This window comes from Mustela nivalis (assembly GCF_964662115.1).
Source record: "Mustela nivalis genome assembly, chromosome: 8".
NCBI classification, from domain to species: Eukaryota; Metazoa; Chordata; class Mammalia; order Carnivora; family Mustelidae; genus Mustela; species Mustela nivalis.
Genome location: NC_139027.1, coordinates 74,311,468 through 74,331,449, shown reverse-complemented (window position 1 = coordinate 74,331,449; position 19,982 = coordinate 74,311,468). Strand labels below are relative to the sequence as shown.

The window sequence follows — 19,982 nt, the reverse complement described above, 5'->3', positions numbered from 1 at the left end:
CCAACCTAAGTGACCGGTTGAACAGCAGCAGCCGACAGAGGTAACACTATTACGACTTCAGAGTGAAGGTCAAAAAAAAGTGATACAGCTTTTACTGGCTCTCTTTGGGATGTTCACTCTTGAAATCCAGCTATCATACTGTGAGGGAGCCCAAACAAGTCTTTGTGAACAGACCACACAGAAGGGCCCAAATGCAGGCATTCTAGGTGACAGCCTAGCTGAATTCCAGGTAACAAACTAACATCAGCATGCGAGTGAACATGCCTCTAGCTCTGGAGTCTCCCCAGCTGAGTCCCCCATCACCATGAAGCACAGACAAGCTGTCTCTGCTGTGCTCTGTCTAAACTCCTGGCTTACAGAGTCTGACAGCATAATAAAATGATTGCTCTATGCCAGTAAACTGGGCTAGTTTGTTAGGCAGATGTGGATCACAGATAAGTGGAACATGAGATCAGAATATAATTATGTATTGATGTAAATTCTTCATTATACTAGGAAAATAACTTAAAGCCAAATCTTGATCATGGATGAATAACATCATCTTCATAAATGTAGCCAATATAATTTCATAGCTAATTTCCTAACTGCTGGAATAAAGTAACAAGAAAGTAGCACAAGATAACAGGTGTGCCTTTCTTCCAAAAAGTTTAGCTCTAGAGGATTTGGGGGTTCTAGGGTTCTCAGATGGTCTAGCCAAGGTGGCATCAAGCTAGACATGGGTTATTCTGGAAATAATCCACCCCAGTCCCAAAAAATTTTGCGAAGGGGTAGAGGGGTAGAAGGGTGGCATTAGGCTTTACAATACGAGAGCGGGGAAGTCTACATCTTCGTGTAGGCAGTAGGTGTGTCTTTTGGGTAGGGTTCATGGGTAAAGCAGGTCTCAACAGGGCATAGAAAATTAGGCAGACGGACAGAACAATGAGGAAGTAGGGTCATGTTACTGTAGATCTAAGTGAAAAAGCAAAACCAGTGAATGAAGGAGTTTCATTATTAATGAAGTTGAGTTTTAATTATCTTACTCTGAGTATGTGCTACTTCTCTTTCAGAATAAAGTTCTTTGCTGATGAAAACTGCATTTTACTAGGCCAAGAACATTCAAGGATATTTAATTCACAGCTCTCATTCTCCTTTAAATACCACGTACAGACCCTCACTGGGTATGGAGGTTCATCAGGATAGTAACTTTCTGTTTATATTGTCTCCCTTTAGGTGTGAGAAGCTACCAAAAGACCAAAGAATTTGGATGTGAGAAAGACATCTTCAAATTCATATGCATGTACCTATTTTCATAATACCTAAGGGTAAAACAATTCCCTTGTTTGTTTTCACAGAGAAGCTGCGTTCAAAAGGGGTCTCTTTCAGTGACTTAGGTTTCATAGCTCTGTAGGCAGACACCTTATGGTAACTAAGGGCAGGAACAGTCAGTCCACAATAGGTAGCAATAGCCAGGGGAAATTACTAGGGAATTATAAAGCTGATCCTCCCCGGTTATGATGGGGAGAAAGACTATATGATACTTCACCTGCAAATTCAGACCTCAACCTGGTTTTCCACACTTGAAATACATGATATAATGTGACTTATAATTTGCTTTTTCCTCTTCACCAAAAAGGGTGGTGCAAGAGGAGGACAGTATTGCTGGAACACCCCAAAAGGAACTGAAATTATGTTAGTATCTTATTAAATACATACAATTTTATGTTATAAAATATACATATATTCCTTACCTTTTCTGTTGATACGAACTGAGTCCAAGTGTTGTCTCAGTCTGTGAAAGGAAGAAAACAATGAAAAAATACTGAAACCTTTCTACTACAGACAAACAGAACATCCAAAATATACAGCAGTTTCCACTTTGATCATATACTCACTTAGATTTTCAGGTTAAACCCAATCCTTAAATCACAGGAAATGATATGTCACATTACATAATTCAAATGAGAGAATAATTTGGGATTAAATTTTAAACACACATGAAAAGAATACAGAGTTATGTGATTTTTAAGAGTTTGCTAAACCAATACATCCTGTGAGAAGAGGCCGCTATGCAATCACTTTGGGAGGCCAGCTGTGCCTCTCAATGCTCACTGCTTACGAACTGTGTGGCTGGTGCTGGTGGATAATGGCTCCTGCTGCCATGGAGCTCAAGGGTGTGGGGGCAGAGCCATTTTAAAACTAAATAAATATAGGAGCACCTGGGTGGCTCAGTTGGTTAAGTGTCTACCTTCAGCTCAAATCATGATCTGAGGGTCCTGGAATTGAGCCCTGTATTGGGCTCCCTGCTCAGCAGGGAGTCTGCTTTTCCCTCTCCCTCTCCCTCTGTGCGCACACTCTCTTTCTCTCTCAAATAAATAAATAAAATCTTTAAAAAACCTAAATAAATATAAAAGAACTATGAAAATGTTGGAAAGGTACTGTGAAAGAGAATAAATAGGTGATGTGTTTCAGTGTATCATGAGGGAAGGCCTGTCTGAAGAAATCATATCTACACTGAACGTGATTAAGTGTAAAAAAGCTGTGTGTGGAGACAGGGCTGTGTAGTGGTGGAAAAAACAACAGGCACACAGATCTGACTTCAGAATAGACAGAAGGTCTATTTGGATGGAGCTCAGAGGGACAGGGGGAAGAAAAGTAGAAAATGAGGTTGGAGGGCTGGACAGGGGCTAGACTATGCTGAGTCCTGGTAAGAAGCCATGGTAAGAAGTTTGAAATTTGATCTACTCTGTATGTAATACAAGGGATCTGAAGGAGTAAGAGAGACAGAGACAGACATGGTCTGATTTAATTTAAGACACCATTCTGGTGGCAGTGTAGAGAGGATGGAGGAGAGGAGAATAAGACAGAAAGCAAGAAATTGGTAGACAATTGAGGAAGGTAAGTTCTTAATAACGGTATGTGAGAAAATGCCAAAACTCTAAGGAATACCATCAGTGAACTTATCCCAAAAGGTTAGCTTCTAGGTGATAATTAGAAAAAGCAGAAGAGTTGTGGCATTATTTTCCCCATTAATATATATTATTTTGCAATGGTATTTTTGGAGACTGTATATGGAAGAAATATGACAGATGTGGGAAAATATCCTTAGTGTTTGAAAGTGAAACCATAGGTGAAGGTGAAGTGTCAGGATATCTGTAATTTTCTTTAAAATGTTTCAGCATATGACTTGCATGTGTATGGAAGTATGTGTGTATATAAGCAAATACGACAAAATGTTAATAATCTATCTCAGTGGTAGGTAAATGGGTATTCATTCTTAACTCTTATTTTCTATGCTTAAAAATATGTTTAACTTTTCATTGTAAAAAATTTTTTTTAAAGAATGTATTTATTTATTTGAGAGAGAGAGAGAAAGCACAAACGAGGGGGGGCAGGAGGAGAGGGAACCTGACATAGGACTCAATCCTAGGACCCTAAGATCATGACCTGAGCCAAAGGTAGACACTTAACTGAGCTTCCTAGAGCCCCCCCCCCAATTTTTTCTTGTGGGAGAAAAAGTTATATATTTGATAAAAGGTTAATATATAAATATATAAAGAAGCACTAAAATTAAACTTTGTTATTGATAAATAGCAAATAAACAAACCTGATTTTAAAATGGGTGGGTGGGGGACTGGGCAGCTCAGTAGGTCAGGTGTCTGACTCTTGATTTTGACTTAGGTCATGATCTCAGGGTCCCGAGACTGGGCCCTGCGTTGGATTCCACTCAGCATGGAGTCTGCCAGAGATTCTCTCTCTCCCTTTCTCTCTGCCCCTCCCCTGCTTGCATACTTGCTCTCTAAAATAATAAATCTTAAAAAAAGTGGGGCAGTGCAAGCCTTGATAGACATTTCTCCAAAGAAATATACAAATGGCCAATGGTCTCATGAAAAGATGTTCAACATCACTATTAGGGAAATGCAAATCAAAACTATAATAAGATACCACTTCACTCCCATCAGGATAGCTACCATCAAAAAGCCAGAAAATAACAAGTGCTGGAAAGGTTGTGGAGAAATTGCTATCCTTGTGCACTGTTAACGGGAATGTAAAATGTGGTGCTATGGTGGAAAATGGTATGGTTGTTCCTCAAAAAATTAAATACAGAATTACCACATGATCCAGCAATTCTACTTCTGGGCATATACCCAAAAGAATTGAAAGCAGAAAGCAGGGACTCAAATAAATATGTAGATATCCATGTTCATTACAGTACCGTCCACAATAAAGTGTGGAAGTAACACAAGTATCTACCAATGGATAAATGGACAAATAACATGTGGTTTTTATGTACAACAGAGCATTATTTAGTCTTTTAAAAAAGGAAGAAAATTCTGACATATGCTACAACATGGATAAACCTTGAAGACAAAGTCTATACTAAATGAAATAAACCAGTCACAGAAAGACAAAGATTACATGATCCTATTTATATGAAGTACTTAGAATAGTCAAGCTAATAGAGATAGGAAGTAGAATGGTGGTTGTTAAGGGTTAGCGTGAAGGGAATGAGGAGTTATTGTTTAGTGAGCACAGAGCAGTTTCAGTTTGGGATAATGAAAAAGTCCTGGAGCTGGATGGTAGTGATGTAAAAACAAACATGAATGTATTCAGTGTCACTGAACTATATAAAATTAAAATGGTTAAAACTGTAATTTTTATGTTACATATATTTTACTATATTTTTTAAAAAGTTACAGTAATGATGACAGCGAGCTGCCATAAAGATAAGACAAACAGATCAAGGAACTGGAGAAAGTCCAAAAATGGACTTACACATGTACAGTCATTTGATTTTCAACAAAGGAATCAATGCAGTTAGTTCATGGCAGAAACCTTTATCTTGTCAGCAAATGGTGCTGGAACAACAGAACAAACCTATGCAAAGGAAAACTGAGCCTCTATCCTTACATCACACCATGTACTCAAATTACTTTTATACTTATAGTTTCAAGCATAAAAACTAATTATACAGTTTCAACAAGAATACATAGGAGATTATCTTTGCAATCCTGGAAACAAAGATTTCATGAACAGGACAAAAGCAACTAACTGTAAAAAAACAAAACAAAACAAAAAAACTGACAGACTAGACTCCAAAAAATGTTTAAAATATGCTCACCAAAAGACACTGTTATGAAAATGAAAAGGCAAACTGTATATTGAGAGAATATTTGCAATCACATATTTGATGAAAGACTTGCATACTGAACATATAACTTGTGAATACAAATTTATAAAAACAACACCATTTTTAAAAATAAGCAATAGTAAAAATGTCAGTTAAGCACATGAAAAGATGCTCAGTATGTTATTAAGGAAAAGCAAATTTAAACTATAATGACATACTACACACCTATTATAATGTCCAAAATTGAAAACACTCTAAGAGTTGGAGAGAATGTAGAAAAACTACAACTTCCATACATTGTCAGTGGGAATGTAAAATAGAACTACCACTTTAGAAAAAGCTTAGCAATTTTTTACAAAGTTAAACACACCCCTACCATATGATGATGGCTCTCCACTCCTAGTAGATTTACCCAAGATAAACACAAGAAAAGCATGTGCACAAGAATGGTTACAGCAGTTTTATCTTCATAGCATGTTTATACCAGGTCAATACTGGGACAACCCAAATTTCCATTAAAAAGTGAATGGATAAATGCATAGTGGTATATCTACACAATGGAATACTACTCAGCAATAAAAAAAGAATAAAGACTGGGAAAGTTTCTTGTTTCCTTAAACATTTCTTTTTCATTTCATAATACATATATTATTTTTAAAAGAGCAAAAAATAACATTTGAGCATAAAAAAAGAATAAACTGATGATACAACATAGATGAATCACAAAATAATTATGCTGAGTCAGACACCCCCCCACCCCCACCAAAGTACATTCTGTGTGAATGCATTTATATAAAATGGTTTATAGTATAAAATGATAGTGACAGCAGAATAGTGATTGCAACTGCCTAGAAATGGAGGGTGAGGGGATTACCAAGGGTCACAAGTAAACTTTTGGGTGTGATGGATATGTTACCTTGACTGCAGTGATGATTTCACAAGTGTATAAATATTTAAACTCTTCAAACTGTACACTTTAAACACATATAGTTTATTGTGGGTCACTCATACTTCAATAAAGAATGCAACCTAAGAATTCTAGAACATGCAACACTGTGGTTCTTAAGTGAAGCTGACTAAAAGGGAACTCAAAGTTTATCACCCATGTACACTTTCTTAAGGGGGAAAAATTCTTCATGAAGACAATCTGGCCAACAAGATTACTCATGAAGAATTGCAAATGAGGAAGCTGTCTTGTGAAAGATAGGCAGATGGTCATGGCAAAGGAACTGTGGAAATAAGATTAGAAAAGCAGAAAGTAAATGTTGTTTTTAAAGTGTAAGCCACAAAATAGAAAAATCATTTAATCATAATAAACAAGAATAAAAATCTCAGCACATGCCAACAAAACAACCTAAGAATTAAAAGAGAAAGAGCACAATAGATATGATTTTATTTTCGAAGTAATTTGAGAAATAAAGGTTTAAACATATTTAAAACGTACATCTGAAAATTAAGCTCCTAAATCAAGAGAAAACAACAAAGAAAAGATAAAAATTAGATGGAATAAATATGTATACAGTATGATTAAATGAGATAAACTCATCTATTTTAAAAAAAGACTAAAGGATTGTGTTAGAAAACTAAAGGCCAACTATAAACTATAAATACCTAATACAAAATGATGCAGAAATGCTGACAAACAATGGGCAAAAACAGGGTAAATGCTCCTACCCCCCAAAAAAGAAGAGAAAAAGCACACAGATAAGGGTTACAACACTAATAATCTTACAATGAAAAAAATTTGTGAGGTTAGGTTTTAATCTGTATTTTCTGGGTGGGTAATATGGTTGAGCAGTTTTCAAATGCCCTTTCTGCCATCTGTACATCCTTTTCAGTGAAATGTCTGGTCATGTCTTTTGCTGATTCCTGACTGGGTTTTATTATTGAGTTTTGAGAGTTCCTGATAAATTCTATAAACTAGGTCCTTTGTCAGGTATATGGTTAGCAAATATTTTCTCTTAGTCTATATTCTGGCTTTTTATCTTTTTCACATGGTTTCTGGCAGAGCAAGCTTTTAATTTACAAATTTTTCTTTTATGGATTGTACTTCTGGTATCAAGTCTTTGGTGTCAAGTACTCTGCTAGCCCTCTATCCTGAAGCTTTTCTCCAATGCTTTTTTCTAAAAGTTTTATAGTTTGGGGGTGCCTGGGTGGCTCAATTGGTTAAGCGACTGCCTTTGGCTCAGGTGACGATTCCAGGGTCCCGGGATCGAGTCCTGCATTGGGCTCCTGGCTCAGTCGGGAACCTGCTTCTCCCTCTGATCGTCTCCCCTCTCAGGCTGTTTCTCACTCTCTCTCAAATAAATAAAATCTTTAAAAAAATAAAATAATAAAAATACGAGTTTTATAGTTTTATATATTTTTGCGTAGTTTTATATTTAAGTCTACAATCATTTATGAGCTAGTTTTTGTATAAGCTGTGAGAGATGTCTGTATATTTTAATACCATTTTAATATCTTTTGATGTTCTTTGTTCTCAGTTTTTAAGGCTATTTTTGAGCCAGCTACTTAGCTTTTTTGGTACCATTTATCTTTAAAACAGAGGGTATGAAATGGTAATGTGAAGAGAGTACAGAGTCAAAAATGGGCATGAGACAGAGAGCAGATAGTTCTGAGAAGACTCAGAATTGGAAGTAAAAAAACAAAAACAAAACCAAAGAACCCGTGTTCAAATACCAACTCTGCTCTTACTAGCCAAGTAACCCTGGGAATATGTGAGGAGGCTTCCTGTCAACTGTGAAGAGCTGTACAGATGTTAGTCTCTACTGAGGGCCTTCTAGTGTCCCAAACATTTCCCCACCTCCAACAAGCAATTAACTTGACATGATGAGAAATCACTGCTCTGCACAATGAAATCAGTTGTTATACTGTAAAACTTGACGAAGCAGAATGAGAAATCAAAGCTATGTCCACAATGAAAATCATGGAAAATCAATAAATAAAACTATTAACATGTACTACATTTGGGTATTGGAATACAAGGATAACTCCCAAGTTCCCACTCTAGAGTACAGTGGTCTAGAACTTATGCTTTAGAGTCCAAAAGTGTGGTATTGAATTCTAGCTCTACCACTTACTAGTCACCTACTGGGTTAAGTTACTTAAACTCTCTATTCTTTAATATCTCCTCTGAAAAAATGATCATGTATTTAAGAATTAAAAGAGTACCTAGCACTTGGCAATATCCAATAAATATTACTTATTTATTATTTTTCCAAATTTTCCATATTTTTTACAAGCATGTATTTCTTTTGTAATAGAACCGCTTTCTTAAAAGAGAGATGAATGCTTTTATAATTCTGTGTATGTCAAAATCACAGCTCCCTCTTCCTTTATCTCAAGAAAACAGTAAGGCCATTCCCAAGAAAATTTAGAACAGTGGTTGATAATCAATAGTCCATAAGCCAAGTCTAGCCTGCTACCAAATTTTGGGGTTTTTTTTCCTTTTTTATTGTAGTAAAATACACATAATGTAAAACTTACCATTAAAAAAAAATTTTCTTTATTCATTTGACAGAGAGAGACACAGCAAGAGAGGGAAGTGGGGAGTGAAGAGGGAGAAGGAGGCTTCCTGCTGATCAGGGAGCCCATGTGGGGCTCGATCCCAGAAACTTGGGATCACAACCTGGCTGAAGGGAGGCGTTTAATGACTGAGCCACCCAGGTGCCCCACCTTAACTATTTTTAATTGTACAGCTCAGTGACATTAAATAACATTTGCAGTGCTGGGCAACTGTCACTACCATCTATCACTAGAACTCCTTTCTTCTTGCAAACTTCAAACTCTGTACCCACTAAACAACTTTCTAGTCCCTCCTCCTTCCAGGCTTGGCATGCACCATTCTTACTTTGTCTCTACAATTTTGACTAGTCTAAGTACTTTGCATAAGTAGAACCATACAGTATTTATCTTTTTGTAACTGACTTATTTCACTTAGTGTATGTCCTTAAGATTCACTCATGGTATACCATATGTCAGGTTTTCCTACCTTTTTAAGATTGATATGTGTTCTATTATATTTATAAACTTCCTTTGGTTTATCCGTATATCTGTTGGTGGATCCCTGAATTGCTTCAATGCTTTGACATAAGTGGTTGTAAGTGGTTACATTCAGTTTGCTAGTCTTTTGTTGAGGACTTTGCATCAGTTTTCGTAAGGGATATTGTCTGTACTTTTCCTTCATTGTCCTGTCATTGGCTTTGTTATCAGAGTAATGCTGGAATTATGAAATGTTCTATTCCTCCTAAATTTTTTGGAAAAGTATAGGGAAGGATTGGGAGTTTTTCAAATGTTTGGTGGAATTCACCAATGAAGCCATCAGGTGCAAGTTTTTTTTGTTGGGAGATTTTGGATTACTGATTGACTCTTTTACCAGTTATACAGGTCTCTTCAGATTTTCTATTTCTTTATGACTTAATCTTGGTAGGTATTGTGTTTCTTAGAATTTGTCCATTTAATTGAGGCTACACAGTTTGTTAGTGTACAAATGTTCACAGTACTCTCCTATAATTCTTTTTATTTCTGTATGATCAGTAGTGACGTCCCCACTTTCATCTCTGAATTTAGTAATTTGGCCACTTTTCATTCTTAATCCACATAGGTAAGACTTTGTCAACATTGTTGGTTATTTTTCAAAGAAGCAATTTTTTGTTTCATTTATTTCCTCTATTTCTCATATTCTCTAGCTCATTTATCTCTGTTCTAATCTTTACTACTTCTTTCCTTTTGCTACCTTTGGGGTTAGCTTATTCTTATTTTTGTAGTTCCTTAAGTTGTAAAGTTAGGTTATTGATTTGAGATCTTTTTTTCTAACATCAGTATTTACAGCTATAAATTTCCTCCTTACCACTGCTTTTGGTGTATTGCATAGTTTTTTGGTATGTTGTGTTTTCATTTTCATTCATCTCTCTATAGTTTCTAATTTCCCTTGTGTAATTTCCACAAATATGTGAATTTTTCAGTTTTCCTTCTGTTACTGATTTCTAATTTCATCTTCTTGTGATTGGAGATGATACTCTGTATGATATCTATCTTAAAAAAACTATTGAGGACTTCTAGGAAGATGGCAGAGTAGGAGGATCCTAACCTCACCTCTTTCCCAAAGACACACCTAGAGAACAGCTACAAGAGTATAACTAAATAAGAAAACAATGTGAAGACTAGAAGAACAGACTTGTCACAGTTAATTGTAGAGAAGAGGCCACACTGAAAAGGGTAGAGGGCAAGAAACGTGGTCAGGAATCAATCTGCCTGCAAGGCTAACCACAAACAGGAGAAACACCACAAGCATGTGGAAATGTTAGGAGCAAACTCCACAACAGGCACCCCAGACAAGAGGACCTACCCTAAGAAGATGCAACCACATAACATGTGGCTTTAAAAACCAGTGGGGCTTAAATTTACAAGTTTTACAATCAGTGGAGCTTAACTCTGGTTACTTTTAAAATCAGTGGGCTTAGTTCTGGGAGAGCCAGGGGGCCTTAGGAGGCTGAGTCCCTGCCTTTAAAGAGAAAACAAGACAATCCCATGGAGATAGTTCATAGAAGCAGCAGTTTGAAAACCCTGTGGGGTATATGTGAAAGTGATTATATATTCAGAACATGTGCTGGAGGAGCTGGGATCATTAGAAGACTTCTCTAAGAACAAAGAACTTTCCCCCACCCTCCCAAATAGCAGGTTACCTGTGGGAGCCAGTTAAAACACCCTAATTGCGAAGACTGTGTACCACACAGATCTTTTTTTCCTGCAGATCTGCCCCATCCAACCTGCCCTACTTGGTAAGAGTGCCTTCAAAGTGGCTCCTGCTCTGTCACTTCCAGCATGTTGTCCTGGAAGGGACCACTACCACTCCAAAGTAATTTCTGCTTTGAGTAAAGGGGGGAGATAACCACACATACCAGTTTAACTGCAGCCCCAGCATGTGAACTGGGAGTACACACTTGATCTGACTGCCAACCCTGTCCACCAACAAAAATCTCTCAGGGGACACCATGAGACAGCACTGTAGTTCCATGTAACTATAGACCAGGGAAATGGCCTGTGGGCAGGCATCTGGTCTGACCACTAGATACTACCCAGCTACAAGTGCAAGGTAGCCCCAGACTGGCCCCTTAACAGCACAGGGACCAAACTGTGGCCCAAACAGGTAAAGTAGGCAATTGTAGCTGACTGGACTAAAAGCAAACACAGCTTAGCCACAACAGTAGGGCACATACAACCCACACAGGATACACCCCTAGAGCACCTGGTTCTGGTGAACATGGGTCACTGCACCAAGGAACTCTTCTTCTGAGGGCTACTTTCAAAATTGGAAAACGGATGATTTTTCTTAATACATAGAAATAAACACAGGGTTAGACAAAATGAGGACACAGGAATATGTCCCAAATGAAGGAACAAGACAAAAAAGGCATACATGAAATAGAGATACACAATAGACCTAAGAATTCAAAATAATGGTCATAAAGATACTTACTGCACTTGAGAAAACAGTGAAGGATCTCAATGAGACCTTTAACAAAGGGACAGAAAATATAAAAAGAACCAATCAGAGATGAAGAACTCAATAACTAAAATTAAAAATACATTAGAAGGAATCAACAGCATATTAAAGGAGGCAGAACAGATCAGTGAGCTGTAAGACAGAGTAAACGGAAAGCAACAACCTGAAACAACAAAAAGAAAAAAGAACAGTAAAAAATGAGATGAGGTTGGGGGAATTAAGAACAACTGCATTACAGGGATCTGAGGAAAAGAAAGAGAAAAGGGGGCAAGAACTTTATTTGAAGAAATAATAGCTGAAAATTTCCTGACTCTGGGGAAGGAAACAGAAATCCAGATCTAGGAGGCATAGAGAATCCCCAACAAAATCAACCCAAGGAAGTCCACACTAAGATACATAATAATTAAAAGGGGGAAAAAAAAACAGTGATAAAGATAATTTTATTTTATTTATTTTTTTTAAAGATTTTATTTATTTGACAGACAGAGATCACAAGTAGGCAGAAAGGCAGGCAGAGAGAGAGGAGGGGAAGCAGGCTCCCTGCTGAGCAGTTAGCCAGAAGCGGGGCTCGAACCCAGGACCCTGGGATCATGACCTGAGCTGAAAGCAGAGGCTTTAACCCACTGAGCCACCCAGGCGCCCCAAGAGAGAATTTTAAAAGCAGCAAGAGAAAACAGTACACCCAGGGGGAACCCCATAAAGCTGTTAGCTGATTTTTCAGCAGGTCATAAGAGAGTGGCATAACATCTTAAAAGTGCTGAAGGGAAAAAACCTGCAACAGAAAACACCTGACCCAGCAAAGCTATCATTCAGAATAGAAAGAGAGTTTCCCAGACAAAACTTAGAGAAGTTCATTGCCACTAAACCAGTCTGCCAAGAAACAGCAAAGGGAATTCTATGAAAAGAAAAGGCCATAATCAGAAGTAAGAGTTTTAAAAAGAAAAAATTTCACAGGTAAATGCAAACATAATAAAAGAATAGATTCATCACTTACAGAAACAGTACAGACATTGAAGCACAAAAACAGCAAAATCAACTACATATATAAAAATGAGTCAAAGGATACACAAAATAAAAGGATGGAGAGCATGGCATTATATACACAGGATGTGGGTATGAGGGGTAAAAATTTAGTGCTTCTAGAATCAATTCAAACTTAAGTGATCATCAACTTAATATTGACTTCCATTTGCATAAGGCATGTACATTAACCTAATAGAAACTACAAATCAAAAACCTGTGTTAGATATGCAAGAAATTAAAAGGAAGGAATTGAAGCATAATATCACTAAAGAAAGCCATTAAGCAAGGGAAAAGTGCATAAGAAGAAAGGAAGACAGAATTATAAAAACTACCATAAAACAAGTTAACAAAATGGCAATAAGTACATATCTAACAATAATTATTTTGAATACAAATCCATTAAGTGCTTCAATCAAAAGACACAGGGTGATGGAATGGATGATAAAAGAAGACCCACCTATATGCTGTCTACAGGAGACTCATTTCATACCTAAACACATATGTAGAATGAAAGTAAAGAGATGGAACAGTATGTACCAGGCAAAATGAAATTAAAAGAAAGCTAAGGTAGCACACTTTTATCCCAAAAAAAATGGACTTTAAAACAAAGACTAACAAGAGACAAAGAAGGACTCTACATAATGACGAAACAATCTAACAAGAGAAAAAATAAAGACATTTTCAGACAGACAAGATTGTAGAGAATTTGTCACCAGAAGATTTGCACCAAAGGCAATAATGGAGAATAATATTCTTCAGGCTGAAGGTAAATGGTCTCAGCAGCTCAAACATACAAAGGATAAAGAGCATTAAAAATAAAAATATGTAGGGGCACTGGGTGGCTCACTTGGTTAAGAATCTGACTTAATTTCAGCTCAGGTCATGATAACCTGAGCAATAACAACTGTAAATATTTAAGCACCAAACATACACCTAAATATTAACAGACATAAAAACAGGCATTAAAAAAAATTGATTGTTCTTCCTCCTAGATAATTCCAAATAACACATCTTGTTTGCTTATTCTTTCTTCTGCTTGAAAAAAATCTGCTTTTGAACCCTTCTAATAAATTTTTTCAATTCAGTATTCCTGTTTGGTTCTTTTTAATTTTTTCGATCCCGATTTTTTTTTCCTCCATGAATGGGTCACACTTTCACTTTTTTTTTTTTTTTTTTTGGGTATCAATGGTTATTTTTTCTGTTGAAAACCGGACATGCGAATCTAATAACATAATAACTCTGGACATCAGATTTTCCTAGGGTTTGCTTTTTCTTGTTATTTTCTCTTTACATGTGAAGAGTATTTTTCACTGGGTATAGAATTATAGTTCTAATTTGTTTTTAGTAAATTTTATTATCTTTTGCTCCTATTGCCCTCAAGTAAATCCCTAGTACTTCTCTGACTCTACCTCAAGATCTTGCTGAGAACCCCAACTGACACATATGATAAAGGGTATCTATTGGGGTGGAGAAAAACTATACTAAACAACATACTTAATGAAATGCTGGAGGTTTTATCTCTGAGACGAGGTATCAAAGTAGGGTCAAAGATACACACTAAATACCGCTTATATTCAACATCATAATGACTGTAGCCAGTAAAGTGAAGCAAGAGAAAGAATTAAAAACTAAAAGGACAGTAAAGTTGGAAATACAATGTTATTAACTTAAGACTATGATAGTTTGTGGACCTAGTCCAGAGCATCTACAGATAAGTTTTTAGAAACAACTAGTAATTTAGCTAGTTTGCAGTAATAGTCAATATATAAAAAACAAGTGCATTTCTGTATTTTATGTTGGCCCATATGAATTTCTACTTTTATAAAAGAGAAAAAGGCAACCGAGCCCAGAAATAGATTCATGCATACATGGATCCTTGACTTATGAATAAAGTGTCACTGAAGAATACTGGGAAAAGAAAATATTGGGGAACAATGAAGGTACTGGGACAAGTCAATATCTATATGAGAAATAAAACTATGACCTCACACCAATAACAAAGTCAATTTAGAATTACAGCTAGAATTACAGTTAGAATTACAGCTATAATTATGAAAGGAAAAACAATAAATATCTGTATTTTATACAGTAATACAGGAGAATATTTTTATGACCTTGGATAGGAAAATATTTTCTTAACAGTACAGAAAAAGTATAAACTGTAATGGAAAATAGAGTTTAAACTACATTAAAATTAATTAAAAGTAAGAATTTCTGTTTATCAAAGTCACATTATGTGTAGAAAGGGTAATCCACGAAGCAGAAGATACTTCTAATATATATAACCAGAATTGTACCAGATTTAAAAAGAACTCCTATCACACAAGAGGAAAAAAGACATGCAACCCAAGAGTTAAAAAGGGCAAAAGATTTAACTGAGATTTCACAAAAGATATCCAAATGGTCAAATAAACATGAAAAGTTACTCCACCTTATTAGGAATCAAAGAAATGCAAATTAAAAGTACAATAAGATACTATCACTCACTCTTCAGAATACTTTAAAAAAACATATGAAGTACTGCAGAACACTTCCTGATGATGGAACTATACGTTGGAACAAGCACTTTGGAAAAACATATGGCATTACATTCTAAAATAGATGATTCATAACCTATATCCCAGCATTACACTCAACTCTACCAGAAATGCATATGTTCACCAAGAGACACCATTTATTTATAATAGCCCAAATCGGTAACAAGTGAAATGTCCATAACAGCATAAATTATATGTAAATTGGGCCATATTCAAATAATGCAATACTATTCAGCAAGGAAAATGAATAACCACAGTCACACTCAACAGCACAGAGAATCTTTGAAACTTAACACTAACAAAAAGCTGAACAAAAAAAGAATACAAATGGTATGAACTCCAAAAATAGATGAACTATAGTGTTTAGAGACACCATGCTTAGATAGTTAAGACTTCTAGGGAAAGAAATTATCATATACTTCAGGATTATAACCAAATCTTGGGGACAGTGACTTAGAGAGAGCTTCAGGTGGGAACTTATGAGAGTGTTGGCATGTTTTTAATTTTTAACTGGGGTGATGATTATAAATAGATGTTTGCTTTGCAAAAAAAACCCCATATTTTATGCATGTATATATGAATTATACCTCACGACAAGCACCTTAATTAAAGAAAAAGAAATTAATCAAATTCTTAGATGTCTTTATACTTCTTGCAGGAAGACTCAATATAGGATCCCTAACTGTGTACTTAGAACCATTTATACCTGCCTACATCTAGAATAAACCTGATTCATTTTCTAGAATGCACAGTTTCCAATGGCTTCAACCCTAACTCCTTTTAGTTACAGAAACTAAAAAAACTTGTTTAGGGGCTCAAGTTATTCCCAATAACCTCTTTACAACTCCTGTTAAGTTTTACTATGGCTATCTTTAAAAATTATTATTATCTTTTAAATAAAAGCTCACCCAAGAACAAGAGAACTACTAAACAACCAAACTACATGCTCACTTGCTTATTCTATTTAGTGTTTTGGTATGTTGCAAATAATTGTCTGGTTAAGGAAGGTCTCCATAGTCCTTTCCCAACCAACCTGACACAGAATAGTAGACAAACTTTCCATAATCTTTTCCCCAACCTTCCTCTGAGAAGACTGGGAAAAGAGTTATTTCTATAAATGAACAACTCTGGCTGACTAACCATGGTCCTGTAGCTGAAATACGGGGGCACAACAAAGTGGAATCTGTGATCTATTATGTATGTATGAAAAGATCTCTTAGACCTGAACTATCTTCTAAGCATAGCAATTAGGAATTTATCTCCTCCTTCTAAGGCAACCTTGTTACTTAACCTTTAGGCAATAGACCAATGGAAAGTATTAAGTGTTAAGAGCTTTAGAATCAAAATTGCTTCTTATTCTTCTTGGACCCCTTATTAGCACTGAAATTTGGGGCCAATTAATGAACTAGCTGAGACTCCAGCAAGTACTTAAAAAACAGGAGTTCTAGCTAATCCTGCCTTAGGTACCTGAAAGTTAGGTAGTGAGCAGAGATAATAGGTGCCTATAGGTTATGAGAACGACCAATGAGCATACAATGAAAAGAATATTTCTGTTTCTTGACCAGTGAAAGGGAAGGAGAGGAGAGGAGAGGAGACGGAAGGGGAGGGGAGGGGAGGAGAGGGGAGGGGGAGTGAGGGGGAGGAGGGGAGAGGAAGGGGAAGGTGGGGAGGAAAGGAAAAGAGATGAAAGGAAAAGGAAAATACAAAGCCAGCCTTTTCCTTGGGCTTTATCTTCATTTGTTTATAAGAAACTTAGATTAGGAAACAGATTAAGGCTTTTAGTATATTTTTTGTTATTCAATCTTATAAAGATTGATCAAAGGAATGGGTCAAGAAGAGGCAACCACTCACATCAGTTAGGGTTGGAATGGTAGTTTGAGATACTTCTTGACCTGCAACCCTTATGGTGAAGAGTCTTCTACTGACAAGCAGAATTCTCAGGGTCTGTGTTCCTCTTAGGAATTATTTATCCTTCTATATTCTATATACCAAATCTTAGTAGCCCTGCCAAACAGGAATGGCGATGGCCAAAGCACCAACTACAGAAAACATGTGCTAAGAGGATTACTGTGATTTCTAATCACAACCCAATATTATTAGTGGTAACCCAGGCAATGCACTAGGAGGAAATGCATATACATGGTGCTGTGGAAAGAGCTCTGACAGCAGAAAGGCTGGTTACTTACTGAATGCTGGAATCCTGCACTAGTAATTGAATACGGAGCAAATTATTTAGTGTCTATGAGCCTCATTTTCCTTATCTTTAAAAAACAAGGAAGGTAAATCCAAAGTTTCTAGCAAATTTTTTGTGAGCTTTGGCAATTTTTATGGACTTATTATCAATTAATTTTCGGGGCTTAAAAAGTTACTATGAGCCAAGTGGCATAAATTTAACATAAAATTCAGGATCAGAGAAGGAATGGTCTCAGGCAAAATGCTCATTTTAAATAATGCAATACAAGGCTGTTGCTTCGACTCTTTCCCTGATTTAATTATAATTTAATTTGAAAAACCTTGATAATATATTCTGCCATAGGAATGCTACATGTAAATACTTCTGTTCTAATCATACCATAAGAAATCCAGGAAGCTGAAACCCAGGAGTTGTTTAAGAAATGGTTTAAGCCACTGATAAATTATCATTAGAAATCATTATGTCAAACATCGAAACTGTTGTTCCTAGGAAATATTCTTCAATATTAAAATGAACAATTTACATGTATCTATTCAAAAGGGTCTTATATTCTGCTACCTGGGGATAAATAATACACTATAGCATCTTGACATTAGATGTACTGCAGGAGTCTTAGTGAGGTTTCACTGTGGTTGAGGTAACCAACTGGTACCACCTACCCTCAATATTGCTCCTACCTAAAATTACCTTTGCTAGGGAACTCTTGAGAGGTCTTAACCAAGGTCGCAACCAAGCTCCTGCCCAAGCATTTTGAAAACTCAAAGAGGATGAGCAAGGCACATAGCAGTCTACCAGTTCTTCCACAGCTAAATCCATGTAGACAGGGGCGGAGAGCCTCCCCAGACAAAAACACCAATCAAACTCCAGAATTTTCAAAATGAATTACCATTTGCAACCTAGATGTCTAATTCGTAAAGAACATGGGTCCTTCTTCAATCAACCAATAAAGGAGAATTTTTCCAGAAATTCAGTCCTCATTTGCCTATTATCCAGATCCTGCAAACCACTTAAAGGGAGGTATTTAAAACAGTCTATAGGTTCTCTAAGTTCTCAGGTTCTCTATAGGTTCTCTAAGTTCTCAGCTTGCAACAGACTAAAGAACTAGAAAAAAGAGACTAAGCTCATTTTCTAGTACGGTGGCTTTACAAAATTTGAGATTATATATCTTAAGTCTTTATTCAGTTTTTCAATATAAAAAGCTGTACACTTTTCTGGAAGTACCATGTAGACACTGCCTGTTGTGTTTCTCAACATCTCTTATGTAAAGGTATGAATGATATGCTTATCTAAAAATTTGGAAGCAAGAAAAAAGTTATTCAGAACACTCACTTGCTTTATTGTCAGAGAAAAAGAACCTTAAAACCCATCACTTTTTTTCTTGTGCTCTCTGGTTGATGGTCTGAAATCTAAATCTATGATAAAATGCTAACAGAAATCTTATTTGAGGTTGCTAGCACAATTATTTTTTCTCTATTGTCTTAATCTAACTTTCAGTTTCCTACCATTATTACAAGCTACAGGGAATAGCTTTTCAGAACTGCTTAACTTGTGTACTTAGTTTTAATTAAGTAAATAAATACATCATAGGAAGCATCACATAAGAGAAAGACAAACAATCACACCTGGAATGAGAAGACGAGAATTCTAATACTAGCATTACCACAAAGTAATGGGATCTTTGGCACCTTTCTTAAACTAAACCTTGGGACAACTGTGAGTCATGCTACCAAATAGATGGTACTTGAAAACACACGTTATAATTACAAAAGTGTAAGTATTATAAAACAAGCACAGAATATGATAAAAGTTTGGAAGAAGGGAAGAAAACATCTCAGTCATAAAAATCAGAGGGGTGGTTAAGATGCTTTTACTCTCTTTTTTAGCTCTGAAATTCCGGAACTGATTTTTAGCTAGGGAGACTAAAAGAGGCTTCATGGGATATCTGTGCTAGGTCTGAAAAGCAGGACACCAGATTATACCTTCCAATTTTATGTATAATATATTTAAAGATGTGGCTTAGAATGGCAAATGGCAAGATGATACAGATGTATATCTACCGAACTTATATTCTAGAGAAGTCTTCTTCCAGATAAATATTCTGAGGTCTGACATTTGAATTGAGTACTTCACTCACTGGTTCTAAACTCACAGAGCTAACCACCAGTTCCACTGCCCCTGATCTGACTCTCCCCATGTAACCTCCCAAACCACCCCCAGAAATAATTAATTTAAAAGATAATTCATATAGCTAAGGAGGTTTTTGTTACAGAATTATCTGCATATAAGGCTCATAAAATATATTTCACAGAAACCAGTTATATTTTTTAAAGATAAATAACAATCCGATAAAATTCAAGGTTTGACACTCAGATAATTTTTCAACTTAAAATAAAATTACCTGTAGTAACCCTCCATCATCAAACCGTAGTACTTCTATTATGCTCTCCGACTGAATAAATGCTGTGAAGGAAACAAAACACACTATCACTTTACAGAAACATAAATCTGATTTAAATAAATATCTTTTACCTTAAGATTAATAAATACAATAAATACAATTATATATTTTAAAAAACATACTGCTTGAGGGTGATGGTTAAAAAGGAAAGTGCAATC

At 36.0% G+C, this 19,982-nt stretch overlaps 1 protein-coding gene across 1 annotated transcript in view; it reads right to left on the bottom strand.

Annotated features, from left to right (window-relative positions):
- Positions 1-19,982, bottom strand: part of TMEM131 (transmembrane protein 131) — a gene marked incomplete at its 5' end in the record, with an annotated part of 212,195 nt that overhangs the window by 138,083 nt on the left and 54,130 nt on the right. The window contains 2 exons of the mRNA XM_082746739.1: positions 1,728-1,768; positions 19,765-19,826. Of these exons, the coding sequence (XP_082602865.1) occupies positions 1,728-1,768; positions 19,765-19,826 (103 nt within the window). The remainder of the gene's footprint in view (positions 1-1,727; positions 1,769-19,764; positions 19,827-19,982) is intronic.